This window comes from Dunckerocampus dactyliophorus, chromosome 2, assembly GCF_027744805.1.
Source record: "Dunckerocampus dactyliophorus isolate RoL2022-P2 chromosome 2, RoL_Ddac_1.1, whole genome shotgun sequence".
NCBI classification, from domain to species: Eukaryota; Metazoa; Chordata; class Actinopteri; order Syngnathiformes; family Syngnathidae; genus Dunckerocampus; species Dunckerocampus dactyliophorus.
Window position 1 is genome coordinate 42,840,787 of NC_072820.1, and position 14,712 is coordinate 42,855,498.

At 41.1% G+C, this 14,712-nt stretch overlaps 1 protein-coding gene across 1 annotated transcript; it reads left to right on the plus strand.

The window, feature by feature from the left end:
• The first annotated feature begins 830 nt into the window (after positions 1–830).
• On the plus strand, positions 831–12,655 carry LOC129177638 (cerebellar degeneration-related protein 2-like). The gene is made up of 6 exons (XM_054768977.1): positions 831–1,024; positions 7,338–7,450; positions 9,926–10,074; positions 10,843–11,007; positions 11,161–11,368; positions 11,448–12,655. The coding sequence occupies exons 1-6, from the start codon at positions 946–948 to the stop codon at positions 12,213–12,215; spliced, it is 1,482 nt and encodes a 493-aa protein (XP_054624952.1). The 5' UTR covers positions 831–945; the 3' UTR covers positions 12,216–12,655.
• Positions 12,656–14,712: the final 2,057 nt, after the last annotated feature.

Below are 14,712 nucleotides of genomic sequence, written 5' to 3' on the forward strand. Positions count from 1 at the left end.
GATTGGAGGCTTCAGTGAGGAATTGTTTCAGAATTACATAAAGCCATGTTAGAATTGTAGATGACGTTGACATGATAAATGTTCTATAGATGGGGATTTTAGAACTGCGCGCGTGAAAAATGTGAAAACGCTTTTATTTATATAAAAAAAAAAATAAGTGACTCATGTATCATTGGCACATTTGTCATGTAGCACGTGTGGTTGAGTCAGACCGACACTATGTTGGGGATTTACGAGCAGCACCTGAAGGCATCGCGAATGCTGCAAACTGAAGGAAGACCGGAAGCACAGCTCTTGCAACTAGGATTGGGCGATACTGCAAAGTGTGGTATCGCTTCGATACCAAGTAAATACTGCCGATACATATTTTTACAAGCTCTTAATTTGTCGATCATAGTGAGAATAAAACACAGGACATGGATTTTAAGCAAACTAAAAATATTTAACAATTTGATATAGACGTGCAACAATACAAGACAAAGTAATCGCAAAATAAAACAATAACTCCCTTTTTATTACATACAATTGTTCGGGGAAAATACGCCAACAAACGCTAAAACTAGTATAGGGTTTCATTCACATCCTTTGTATTTTGTATTAGCTGACTTTGTAAACAATATATAAATATAACAATATCGACAATGTAGCGATGTGAATAACGCTAGTATTCGCTAATAACGCTAATACTGCCCTTGATATCGTTATTATTGGTATATGGATCGACCCGCGCACCGCTATTGCAACATCACTGCCACGTCTCTGCAGCAGCAACAGCGACGACTCTCAGGGTCGGGATGGGCGGTGGGGGGATGAGTTGGAGATAAGGGGGATGTAGGAGGGACTGAGGAAATACCGAGGAGAGGACGGAAACAGGAGCCACAGCGGTGTGCAAGAATAAGACAGAACTGCGCTTCTGGAGGAGGATCACACCGGAGTGCTTCACACATGCTAAGCTCAGGGACAATGGATGAATTCGTTACCGAAGAGGAAGAGCCTTGGTACGACCAGCGGGACCTGGAGCAGGGTAAGATCCTCCTCCTTGGCCGCAGCATCCCAGCAGGAAGCAGCTGTAGCCGGCCGGCCAGTCAGCTGCCATGCCCGTAACAAAGACTCACTCTTAGCATGACACATTTAACTCACACGATCGAGCATCTTCGCTAGTCATTATTACGAATTTATTTTTGCACTGTTAATTAAGGAATTGTCTGATAAGCAACAATAAAACAACTAGTAATAAACAACTGAATACACAACATATTGCATATGTACAGTGTATGGAAGAATAGTACATAACTAATATACATAGTTTTTAGCATTTATTTTTCTCTGTAATAAATACAGTGATGGCAATCATTAAATCCTAATCTTGGGGTTAAATTTGGTATTTTTAAAAGGTATTTAATACAAAGATCAAAGTGGAAAATCTTTAAAAAATCAAAGTTGGTATCAATAAGTCACATAAAAAAATTCAATCATAGTTTTCGAGCAGTACTGCGCTTGATAAGGTGCTTTACAGTATGAAAAAGTCATATGGGCAGAAACATAAGCAATACACTAAGTGATGAATTTCAACTATAGTGTATTTAAACATGCATCTGCTTCAAGGCTGTGGCGTCGCATTAGCTTTATGTATAACAGAACTCGTTTCACTTTACAAAACACTGTGCTCTCACGCTAACACCACTTTCCTCATCCGTCGTCGTGCCAACTCATCAGAATAATACCGCTCAAGGTGAATCAATGCTGATGCGGAGGTTTCTTTGCTATGGCATGGATTCGTCTTCCAGACTTTTTGTACGCTGCCCCCCCCCAAAAAAAGATCAGTGGATGCCAAAAGGTGTGAGAGTGGATGAAATGTAAGGTGTTCGAGTGTCCCGTGTGAGTTAAACGATGCCGCAAGAAGCATTGCTGCGCTATGACAACGCACTTTGCAGTTTCTGAAGGATGTTTCCTCAATCAATTTTTACATGTCCACCCAGCTTTATTATTTTACCTCCATCCATCCATCTTCTATGCCGCTTATCCTCACGAGGGTCGCGGGTATGCTGGAGCCTATCCCAGCTGACTTCCGGCGAGAGGCAGGGCACACACTGGACTGGTCGCCAGCCAATCGCAGGGCTCAATCCAGCATGTGTAAAAATGTTTTAACGTGTCCTGTTCAGGAGCGTAGGTATTTAGTTTTATCACAGTACACACAGCAGAGGTTTGAACTCGACTCACGCGACATGGACAATACCATCAAAGACTTGCAAATCGACGTCAATGACTCGAGACTTGACTCGGACCTTAGGCCGATGACTTGAAAATACCATTGAGATTTTCAGTGAATGTGCTGAGTAAAATGTGTCCCCATTCAAAGTATCCAACTGCCGTGATTTTTATTATGTCATTTCCAGCAATACAACATATTTTCCCTTTGAATCTGCCTCATTGAACGCATTTATTGACGTGCAATCAGGTTTGAGAACAAACAACAAATGTGTGGATTACATTTCTAAATCCTGAACGCTATGTCAGCACTCTTTTTCTGTGTCTACGTCTTGTCACACTGGTCATAGTTTATTTAAAAAAATACAAAATTCAAAGTGAATTCATTGTATTTGTCAAATTGAATAGATTGTTACATTGTTGTCGTGGTATTTTATTTGGTGAACACGAAACAGTGCTTATGACTTGTAAGGACTCGAAAATCTCACGCCTATGACTTGGGACCTGATGCGACCTGTCTTGTCTTGACGTGAGGCTTGCAAAACGCTGACTTGCTCCCACCTCCGGTACACAGGAGTTAACATCTCGTTGTTAAGAATGTCATGTTAATTAAAACACTGCCTACGGAGGTTTTCTATACAGAAGAAAGGTTTTATAGTGGCCACTCAAATCGAATACTAGCTCCTGTCACGACAGTGGGTACCGTTGGGTTTCTTACTGTTTGTCATTCCAGTGAAAAAAGGGCAAGAGCTTCACAAAATCTATTTTCAAAATTTACATCCAAACAAATGAGCGTTTACCAGCATTGATTAACACTATATGTTTATGATTGTGGTGGCAGTAGTGCATGATAATGAGAGCTACAGTAGTGTGAAAAAGAGTTTGCCCCCTTCCTGATTTTCTTATTTTTTTGCATGTTTGTCACACTTAAATGTTTCAGATCATCAAACAAATTTAAATATTAGTCAATGGCAACACAACTGAACACGAAACACAGTTTTTAAATGAAACGTTTTATTATTAAGGCAGAAAAAACATCCAAACCTACATGGCCCCTCGTGAAAAAGTGATATCTTCCCCTGTTAAAACATAACTTAACTGGCATTAATTGAGATCTATCATTCTGGAAAAGGTTATAAAGGTTATAAAGCTATTTCTAAAGCTTAGAGACTCCAGCAAACCACAGTGAGAGCCATTTTCAACAAATGGCAAAAACATGGAAGAGGAGTGGCCGGCCAACCAAAATTACCCCAAGAGCGCAGCAACGACTCATCCAAGAGGTCACAAAAGACCCCACAACAACATCCAAAGAACTGCAGGCCTCACTTGCCTCAGTTAAGGTCAGTGTTCATGACTCCACCATAAGAAAGACACTGGGCAAAAACGGCCTGCATGGCAGAGTTCCAAGACAAAAACCACTGCTGAAAGAAAAGAACATTAAGACTTGTCTCAATTTTGCCACAAAACATCTTGATAATCACCAAGATCTTTGGGAAAATACTCTGTGATTTGACGAGAAAAAAGTTGAACTTTTTGGAAAGTGTGTGTCCCATTACATCTGGCATAAAAGTAACGCTGCATTTCAGAAAAAGAACATCATACCAGCAGTAAAATATGGTGGTGGTAGTGTGATGGTCTCGGGCTGTTTTGCTGCTTCAGGACCTGGAAGACTTGCTGTGATAAATGGAACCATGAATTCTGCTGTCTTCCGAGAATGTCCTGTCATCTGTTTGTGACCTCATGCTGAAACCAACTTGGGTTCTGCAGCAGGACAATGATCCAAAACACACCAGCAAGTCCACCTCTGAATGGCTGAAGAAAAACAAAATGAAGACTTTGGAGTGGCCTAGTCAAAGTCCTGACCTGAATCCTATTGAGATGCTGTGACATGAATTTAAAAAGGCGCTTCATGCTGAAAAACCCTCCAATGTGGCTGAATTACAACAATTCTGCAAAGATGAGTGGGCCGAAATTCCTCCACAGCGCTGTAAGAGACTCATTGCAAGTTATCACAAACGCTTGATTGCAGTTGTTGCTGCTAAGGGTGGCCCAACCAGTTATTAGGTTTAGGGGGCAAGCACTTTTTCACACAGAACCATGTAGGTTTGGATTTTTTTCTCCCTTAATAATAACAAGTTTCATTTAAAATCTGCATTTTGTGTTCAGTTGTGTTGTCATTGACTAATATTTAAATTTGTTTGATGATCTGAAACATGAAAGTGTGACAAACATGCAAAAAAAGAAATCAGGAAGGGGGCAAACACTTTTTCACACCACTGTATGTCTAATATTGTGACTTTCTTGTGGAGCTAAATAATGTAACAACTAAAGTGAATTTAAATGTGAATGTATTAACACAGACTCATTTACTGAAGATGTGATCCACTGGAATTCCCGCTGGTGTTGGAGCTGACATTACAACTGGAAAAGCAGAAAAACAAGTGCGAGTCAAACATATCATTAGCGTCTTTGTTTGAGCCTTTTGTGTTGTTTCCCAGTCCCTACTGGCTGACGTCCAAGAAGCAAATGCTTGGTTGTACCAGCTCAGACTTGATTTCAATCTCACGAGAGGCTACCAACACTCTTTTAGTGCTCCATTTACCAATTACTAATATTTTATGTTGACCAAGCACAGATAAATTAAACATAAAGGTCATTGTACTGACCTGTAACATACTGCTTTGACAGATATAGAATATTACTGAGTAGTGCTGCACAAAAAAATCTGAAAAAAATCTTGATTAACACAAACGTTCAATCCTATTTTTTTGTTTTACTTAACGAGTTGGCTCACAATTTTAATCAAAGTCTCATGCTGCGTTGTTGTTAGCATGACACTTCCGACGCACTCTCCCCGTACCTCAGCAAGCGTCACTGGTCAGGGCGAGTTAGCACCGCTGCACTGGCTATCATTGATTAACTGCAATTGCATTGATTAATTGACTTGTCTTTATTACGTGCGTGAATGTGCTCTGGAGTGACTGAGCGTGGCATGTTTTGACGTGATGGATTATTTTCAGTCTTTCTATTCATTTCTATTTAAAAAAACAGTACTGGTCAGCAGCATTGGATGTTTAATGAGAAGTCTAATAATGTGCGAAAAGAACAGTGTGATTTATTTAAAACGTTAGCTCATAGTGTGTATTTGTGCGTTCACATAATCATGCAGCCCTATGACTATTGCTATGATACAAAATGAATGTCTGCAACACAAGATAAGGGGAGCAGAAGACGTCTCTTCCACATTCCATTTGAGTGACATGCTCAGCGAAGCAACGCTGCCTTATAATAAATCAACACACGGAGCGCAAACGCACGTTTACTCCAAATGTGCACGTCACATTCTGAAAAAGACACTTTTCATCAAAACAGCAACAACGTGCAAGGAAATGAACGATGATGCCTGACTTTTAGCTCCATTGTTTCAAGCTTCAGGCTTGTCTGGAGAGAACAGACAGTAGTGTGTGGCAAGTATTGATTGTGATGTTTTCTAATACAATTATTTGTATTGATTGGTTGGCCTTTTCTCTTGTCTCGTATGCGTTCAGCTGCTTTCCTCTCTAGCGTCTATGACAGGGGTGTCCAAACCTTTTCCAGCGAGGGCCACATACTGAAAAATGAAAGGATGCAAGGGCCACTTGGGTATTTTGTAAAGCAACATGTATATAGGAAGACATAGTAAGAAGCTACAGTATACGTAGCGCAAGAAAAAACTGCATTTCACCTTTGTAACAGAGATGAAATGCTACTAAAAATGATGTTTTTTTCCATCATAATACCTGTTTATTCTTGGAAAATTGCAACTTTTGTTCTTCCTTAATAACTTTCCTTAACTTTATTCCCGTACAATTATAACTGTTTTTTTCCGCTTCTCGTGTTTTTTTCCATTTCGGCTTTCCTCTTGTAAATTTTCTTCTTGGAATTATAACTTTATTCACAGAATATTTTGGGTCTTTAAAAACAATGTATTTTTTTTTCTTAATTTCAACATTGTTACTAAAATGATATTTTTCCTCAACTTTAGTCTCATAAAATTGCAACTTTTTTTTCTCATTAGAAAACTATTTTTTTTTTCTCTTACTTTGACTTCACTCTGGTAAAATTTCTGCTGTTGATTTTTGAAAATAATTTTCCAAATATTCCAACTTTCCTGTAGATTTTCTTTTAATATTTTAACATTTTCCCCCAACCTAAGTTTCCAAAAATGACAACTTTCGTCATTGTTTTTGACAATAAAACTTTTTTCTTGAATATTTCAACTACTTTCAACAATTCTTTCCTCATACTATGACTTTATTCTTGTGAAATGATGGCTTTATATCCTTGCTAGATGACAACTCTTGTCTTAATATTTTTACTTTGGAGTGATTTTCCCATTTTTGCTGCTGCTGTTGTTTTTTTTAATTAAGTTTCTTTGTTAAATTCTATTTTTAGACTGTGCTGCGGGCAGATAAAATCACAGTCGGTCCGCGAATGGCCCCCAGGCCGCACTTTGGACACCCCTGATGTATGACATCTGAATGCAGATTTCAACAGTAATTTTGCTGCTTGGTTTCTGTCATGGACCCTTGATTGACTTCGGTGTCATCATAGAACTTATGTGAGGCAGTGTTTGTTGATTTGGGCAGGCTTTAAAACAGCCAAAAGTTTGTCAAAGTTGCCTAAAAATTGCTGTTCCCTCAGAAATTGTGGTACGGTCAGAATCTCAACCAGCCTGTGTCTATGACGAACGTGCCGAAACGTGACTACGGCGTATCGTAACACTCCCAACTAATCTTGAAAAAGGTTTTTTTTCTTCTAAAAACGGGTCTTGCTGCACAGTACAGGTCAAATTATGAGTGATGAGCAAAGTGATGGATGGGATGACTTGAGCTAAAATAGACCACAGCAGCAGTTAATCCAACCTGTTCTGCTGCAGTATGTGCTTTTTTCTGTGAAATGACCCTCGCCCTTTTTATTTTCCTGTATACTTTTTTATCCCTCACACCTCACACCTTTTTCTCCACCCAAAATTCTACAGTCTATGAATATGCTAACATGTCATGCTTAGTCTTTCTCACCATATTGCTCTTTCTCTGTGTACACATGATGTACAGTATTCATACCTCCTTAACCCTTCTCACGGTTAGACCTGCACCTGGCTGCAGAGCTTGGGAAGACTTTGCTGGAAAGGAACAAGGAGCTGGAGGACTCCCTGCAGCAGATGTACATCACCAATGAAGAGCAAGTGCAAGAAATTGAGGTAGGAGAGATAGTCAAGGCAGTGCCTTATGTCTGCTGTTTTTTTCCATATTTTTTTTTATATTTAATACAGAGCCTTGGAGATTCTAAATTGTCCACAGGTGTGAATGTGAGTGTAAATGGTTGTGTGTAAATATCTATATCTTCCCTGTGATTCACTGCTGACCAGTCCAGGGTGTGCCAGTCGGCTGGGATAGGCTCCAGCTCACGAAAATGGATGGATAATACCGTAATTCAGTGGTGAAATTTGTGTGGGTAATGCTTCTACCAGGATTTTATTGGCGTAAATGCTTGTGTGGAGGGAGGCGTTTAATAGAGCAGTTTGAGGATTGGGGGTATAGACAAGAGACAAATAGAATATAAACAATCCAGAAAAAAACAAAAAAAGTAGAATGGAACCTCGGTTAGCGTGCGCCCCGGTTAGCGTGTTTTTCAGTTAACATACAAAACATTTACACCATTATTTTGCTTCAGTTTGTGTACATTAGCGTACAATAAGTTGTGTTATTAATACACTGCGTGAGACCAACTACTGTATGTTCTGAATATGTTTTTATCACAAAACGTCCTTGTTAGCAGCCTATTAGCTTGCTGATACATGGAAACAAGAACCAGAACTTAGCTCCGTCGCCCGTCGACTCTGTAGTTGTTGTCAACACTGGTCATGTTTCTCACCTTGTTCACTTGCAACTTTCTTTGACCACATTTTGGGTTATTTTGGGGTTTTTGGGTTATTTCTGTAGCGTGACTAAAAGATAAGCAGAGACTTTAGGTGAGAAACGCTATTGAATTCAAGAAATAACTCAAAGGTGGTGTCGGGGTTGATCTTGCTGCGACATCGTCTTTGTCAAGAATCACGTCTTCAGTGAAGGCAAAAGTAACCTTAAATGTTAAATAATTTATCCATTTCATTCATCATTTATATGCATTTCAAAGTGTTTTTTGGCGATTGAAAAGGAAAACTGAACATTTGAGGTTACTTTTACTTTCAATGAAGATGCGACTGTTCCCAAAGACAGGCAGCGAGAGACCACACGAACACCATTTTTTGTTTTGCTATGAGTTATTTCTAGAATTCCCTACCTTCTTTATCAAAATGCTGGTACTTGCAACTTCCTTTGGCTCCATTTTGGGTTACTGAGGTGAGAAGCACTATTAAATTCAAGAAATAAAAAAATGGTGTCCGTGTGGTGTCTTGGTGCCACATCGTGTCTTTGGGAGCAGTCACGTCAAGTATCACGTCTTCAATGAAGGTAAAAGTAACCTTAAATGATCATTTGTCCCTTTCATTCATTTCTATGTGTTTATATGCATTTTGAATTATTTTTGGTATGTAAAACCATAATTGTAAAACTATGAAAACGTGCTTTGTGTTAACATTTTTGGCTTTCTGGAACGGATTAATTGGATTTCGTATGGAAAAATTGATTTGGTTAGCGTACGTTTCGGTTCTGGAACGGATTAATGACGCATTAATGACGCAGGTTCTACGGTACATTTATTTGTATTTTATTGAGTGATCCTCAAGAAAAACATGATTTAGAAACCTTTGTTGCCAAGCGAGTCACAGCTTGTCGTTGTAGTTGGTCACCAGGGTTGCGCACATCTCAAGAAGGCTTTTTGGTCCGCTCCTCTTTAAGGTTACAGCCGTCCCTCGCTCCATCGCTGTTTGAACATCACTCCCTCACTCTATTGCTGATTTTCGAAAAACAATTCATTGATGATTGCTGCTTCATGGTTGACTACAGCCTGTAATTTCTTCAAAAAAGCTTATTTAAGCAAATGTTATGTATTCCTGAACTAAATTAAGCATTTTCAAGCATAAAAATATCCTAAATGAACTAAAATACAATTACAAGACGTGGCTGAGCTGTGGTCTACGCTGGCCACTGGGTGTCACTAGTAACACGCCCTTGATCTCCAATGACAGGCTTACGATCATAACACAATCATCATCATCATCATCATAATAACACGGGCTACTGCTGTGGCCGCACTCCAGCTAAAATTCAACTCGGAAACCCCGACGTCGCTTCCTGTCCACACGCACGGAAGACATTTATTGAAACATACATGAGCAAGAGTCTTTTTTATGTCTTAAATGCCTTATTTTCTCTGATTGTATGTGCTATGTTGGGTAATATGAGTGCAAAGGTGACTATAGGGCTGTTATTTTATGTCTAGAGGGCTCTAATAATGACAGCTTTGCTATGATCTAACTATGAAAATATTCAGTTTATTAATATTGAACCCTACTTCGCGGAAATTCACTTAGCTTGTCTGGAACCAATTAACGGCCGTAAACTGTGCTCTCCAAATCTTGGTGGTTTCCAGGCTGTCGCTTGGCAACTCGAAGCATCAGCTCCCTCCACAGGTCTTCAATAAAACGAACTTACAAAATCAGCAGAGGAGTTATTTCCCTCGTTGCTTCAGTTGCTCAAAGTCCTTATAGTGTGTCTGTGTGTTTATCGTGCAGTACCTATCGAAGCAGCTCGAAGTCCTTCGGGACATGAACGAGCAGCATGCAAAAGTGTACGAGCAGCTGGACGGGACTGCACGGGAGCTTGAACGCACCAACCAAACACTTGTGATTAACAGCAAGGCCTCGCAGCAAAAGATAGAGCGGTAAAGCCTTCACTCTCTTGCAAATCCTTCATCACTCTCCTTTCTTAAAGGAAAACTGCACATTTGGGGAATTTTGCCCATATGTGAGACAGGAACACACGTCTTTCTCCTTCCTGTGTGTTATAACGGTATAAAAACAGTTAAAAAGAGGCAGCTCATCAATGCACATAATGGGAAACACCTATTCCGCCTAGAACGCCCGCTATCAAAACGCGTCCAACAAGGTTTTATGGTTTTATATAACCATGTAGTAACAGGCACATTCATGATAACATGTAATACTTACAGTATTTTGGTCATTTTTAAGCATTACTGGAGCTTCCTTCCTGGGCGCATTGATTTCACATAGCAACATGGAAACTAACACCCACACCTAGCATTGCCTGAGGCATTGTGAGCGCGGTTCTGACTCGCTGTGAGCGAGTGTGTGGTGAAGCTAGTCGCTAGCTGGCTAGTAGCTAGCCGGTTTGGTGTAAAGTAGTTCTTCGGCGTAACAATGTTAATAACAATAACAACGTCACCGTAGCTTGGTTAATATGCAGGTCACCTTATGTAAGTGGAGCATTGTTGCCGTTTTGTTCAGAACGCTTTATAGGCGAATAGGTGCATCCTGTTATGTGCATTCTTAGCTTCCTCTTATTTGTTTTTATGTCTTTACAACACATAGAAAAGAGACAGAGACATGTGGTCACGTCTCACATAAGGATTGTGGATGATGGGCAAAATTCCCCCCAAAAAAGCTCATTTTCCTGTTTTTTTAAAAATCAGGTTAACAGGGACCGTTGAGACTCTGCAGAATCAGGTGGAGTCCCTCACAGGACAGGTGGATCAGCTTCGCTCCATGGAAAAGCTCAGAGTCAAGAGGGAGAAGAGGGAACGACGCAAGACCATTCACTCCTTCCCTTGTCTGAGGGAACTTTGCACAGCACCCAGGTATGGCTGTCCGACGAGTGAAGGGTAGTGAACTAGTCAACAGAGGACAGGAACACAACCATTTATCCATGAAAGTCATATCTTTTCCGTTTTGACTTAGCGTATGCTTGCTCACCTAAGCGTGCTTATTTTTATTTGTGACGTTTGTAAAAGATACGAGGATGAGTTTGTGGTGGGCAGGGCTGAAAGCTTCTCTGTGGAGGCGAAGCGTCAGCCATTTGAAGAGGAGAACCAGCACCTGAGGGAGGCCGTGTCAGCTCTGCGAGCAGCTATCCGGACGGAGAGGGGCCGTCGAGAGGGTGTGGAGAAGGAGTGCAACCTCCTACTTGCAGATTTCTCGCGTCTGCAAACACGTGTGCAGGTGACTGTTTAACTCCATCGCCAGTGTTATTTATTTTTTTTGTAAATCAATGTTTCAGTTTGATTGTTTTTCCTCCCAGGATGCTGAGAGCTGCCAGGCAAGGGTGCGGGAGTTGGAGGTGGAGCTGCAGGAGCTGCAGCAGCTACGCCGCGCCAGAACTTTCCTCCTTGGAAACGAAGATGATGGTGTCACACTCACCCAGACGGTCCTCAATAACACCCCGGAGACTGACACCTTCCTGGAGGGTGACGTCGGGGAGACGGGAGGAGGCGTGAGGGAGGAGGCGGAGGGCGGAGCCGGCGTGGGCGGGGAAGCGCTCCCTGAGTCAAACCCTGTGAGGAAAAGCTGTAGCGACACCGCGCTCAACGCCATTGTTGCCCGGGATGCATCTGGGCGCAGGAGAGGGAGCTACGCCCTGCACGCCAACAGCGTGAGGAAGCGAGGCATGTCCATCCTCAGGGAAGTGGATGAGCAGTATCACGCTTTGCTGGAGAAGTACGAAGAGCTGTTGGGAAAATGTCGACGCCATGAGGACAGCCTCTGTCACGCTGGTGTCCAGACGTCCCGACCCGTCTCCCGAGACCCTTCCATGAAGGACTGCGCCATGGGCCACACCCCTGCACCGCCACCGACCCCCACCCAGTCGCCCTCAACACCAGAGGCCATTGAGATGATTGGCAAGCAAGTGGAGGCGGTGGATAAGCGTCTGGGACAGAACACTCCAGAGTACAAGGCTCTCTTCAAGGAGATATTCTCTCGGATCCAGAAGACCAAGATGGACATTAAAGCTACCAAAGCTGCTAAATCCAGTAAATCTAGCAAATCGAGCAAATCTAGTAAGCAGTGAAGCGTCTAGGGAACGGCTAGGTACAATACCAGTGCTCTGTGCTTCCCGGCAGTGGAACATTTTTCACAAACCAACCAACTCAAGTGCAGTATAGAAAATGTCAAGTTGACGCTAACACTAGAATACGAGTAGCATGTATTAACAGTGTACAAAAAAATAAAATAAAATCAACATAGTTCAGTACTTGTAGCTAGAATGACAATTAGTATTAGAGTTCAGACCCAGGCCCCGATTGGATCATCAAGTTTCCTGCTTTTTTTTAAATGGGATATTATTTTTAATGCCACACATTTTTGTGAACAATGAAACAAAACAGTAGACAAGATTGAAGCACTGAAAAAAGTAAATAAGTAAACATACTAGCACATTTGCAGCTGGCACAATGGTAGCATTGAGACTGACTCTGAAAGCAAAAAGAAAATTAAATTCCTCTTAATAAAGATGACAAAATTGTGGCGTCTGGTATTAGTTAGCTCATTATCTACTGTCACATTATGAATAGGCTGATGGAACTCTTCTACAGTACATGATGGAACAGTTCTACGGTGACTCAAATGGGGAAAAAAAAAGACAAATACTTATTCCTGTATACACACTTGCACCAAAATAGTAGGGCTTACACAGCATGAAGTTTCCACAGTGTTTTTTGCGTAATTGTGCCAACTAACAAACTGCAGTGCATCATAAAACAGTGCGTCAGTACCACTCATCTCTGCAATGACACCGGAGAGGGAAAATGGCTAATTGGGCCCAATTTGCACATTTTCGCTCCTGATCTAAACTTTAAGACCAGTAGAAAAATTGCAAGAATTGACATTTTGCACTGTTTGGTCTTAAGGGGGTTCTAATTAGAGCTTCAAAATGCAAAAAGAAGAAATTGGAGTGAGACAAAACGTTTGGTTTAAGAGATGTATCGCCAACAAGCATTAAAGTGAAGCAGGCTGTCCGTCAGCTGATTAAAAGTTCAAGGTCACAGCCTTTAAAAGACAAAATCTTGGCAAAAATGAGGATTCAATGTCATTTTCTCTGCAGTCCGATAACCACCAGTCGGCATCTGCAAGAGAACGGTTTTAAGAACAAAAAACATCTTCAAAGGCCTCGTCTTCTTCAATGACACAAAATTACCCTTTTGGAATTTGCACAAGAGCACCAAACATGGGACACTGAAAGGAGGAAGGTTTTATTCTCCGATGAGAAAAAATGTAAATGTAAAATTGACGGTCCTGATGGCTGATGGTTACTGGCATGACAAGGAGATCCCACCTGAGATGTTTTCCACACGGCACAGTGGAGGGGGCGCCATGATCTGGGGTGCTTTTTCCTTCAGGTTCAGGTTGTGCAGGGGCGTCAAATGGCAGAGAGCTATGTGGAGATGTTGCAGGGGGCACCAAGTTTTGAGATGATTAACAAGAACGGTGCAGCTACTCATTACTGCCTCATTTTATTTATAGTTTGGGGTGTTTTGGTTTTTTACTTTGGTCTTAAACTTTTGATCAGCTAATGAACAACATATTTCAATTTAATGCTTGACTACAATAAATTGTTTTTGTCTCCCTCCCATTTCTTCTTTTTGCATTTTGAAGCTCTACTTGGAACCTCCTAAAGATCCAACAGTGCAAAATGTCAATTCTTGCAATTTTTCAACTGGTCTGACAATTTTAATCAGGCGTGTATTTGCACTTTTGTGAGGTACCATATAAACCGCGATTGAATTGAACTCAACCTACTTATCTGTCAAGGGAAAATCTGCTGCCAGCTCCGAAATAGACAAAAGACGAGACAAGCTCTTTGAGAATAATGTGTGGGTGCGATTTAATACAACAATACATGCAAGGAGACAAATCGGTACAACCTGAATAGACGGCTTCTAGACAAAAATGTCTCGACTATTCGTGCTATAATGTAAGTTAACATTAAAAAAAACAGCATTCTGTATACGAGGGGAGGGGTGATCTCCTCCTGTGAGGGTCAGAGACGAAGAGAAGACTAACATGCCAAGACACCCGAGGCTTTTTGAATCAGGTGATAAGCATGTGGAGGAAACAAGAGGCCGCTAGCCTCGAGCATCTAAGTGTGACATTACGCGTGTATCTCAGCAGAAATACACACGTAATGTATGTTAGTGCATCATTCTAACTACCATAAAACATGAACGCCTGCCATTATAAAACAGTAACTGGCAAGAGGTGGAATAAATAAAAGCATGTAGGGTTTGAATGAATGCAATATAACAATTTTTTCTCATTTGTATTGTGCCGTGTCGCCAACAAAGGTGCTACTCATCCTCTCTCATTTACATGACTTATTTTGTTCGTATATCAATAAGCTTTCCGTCTCATGTCTTACGATACCTCGCTCACTTTTGCACAAGTCGTTTTCTAGTGAATGAGAATGAATGAGAATACCACTATTTGAATGGTTAACGTGGCGTTTATTGCACGGGTTGGTAGTGAACCCAAGTGATGTTTGCTCAAGTAATGCTTTTTGTTGACGTGTG

Coding starts and splice junctions, on each gene's coding strand:
- LOC129177638 (XM_054768977.1), top strand. CDS start 946: ATGCTAAGCTCAGGGACAATGGATGAATTCGTTACCGAAGAGGAAGAG. Junction 1,025..7,337: donor CCAGCGGGACCTGGAGCAGG/GTAAGATCCTCC, acceptor TCTCACGGTTAG/ACCTGCACCTGGCTGCAGAG. Junction 7,451..9,925: donor AGCAAGTGCAAGAAATTGAG/GTAGGAGAGATA, acceptor TTTATCGTGCAG/TACCTATCGAAGCAGCTCGA.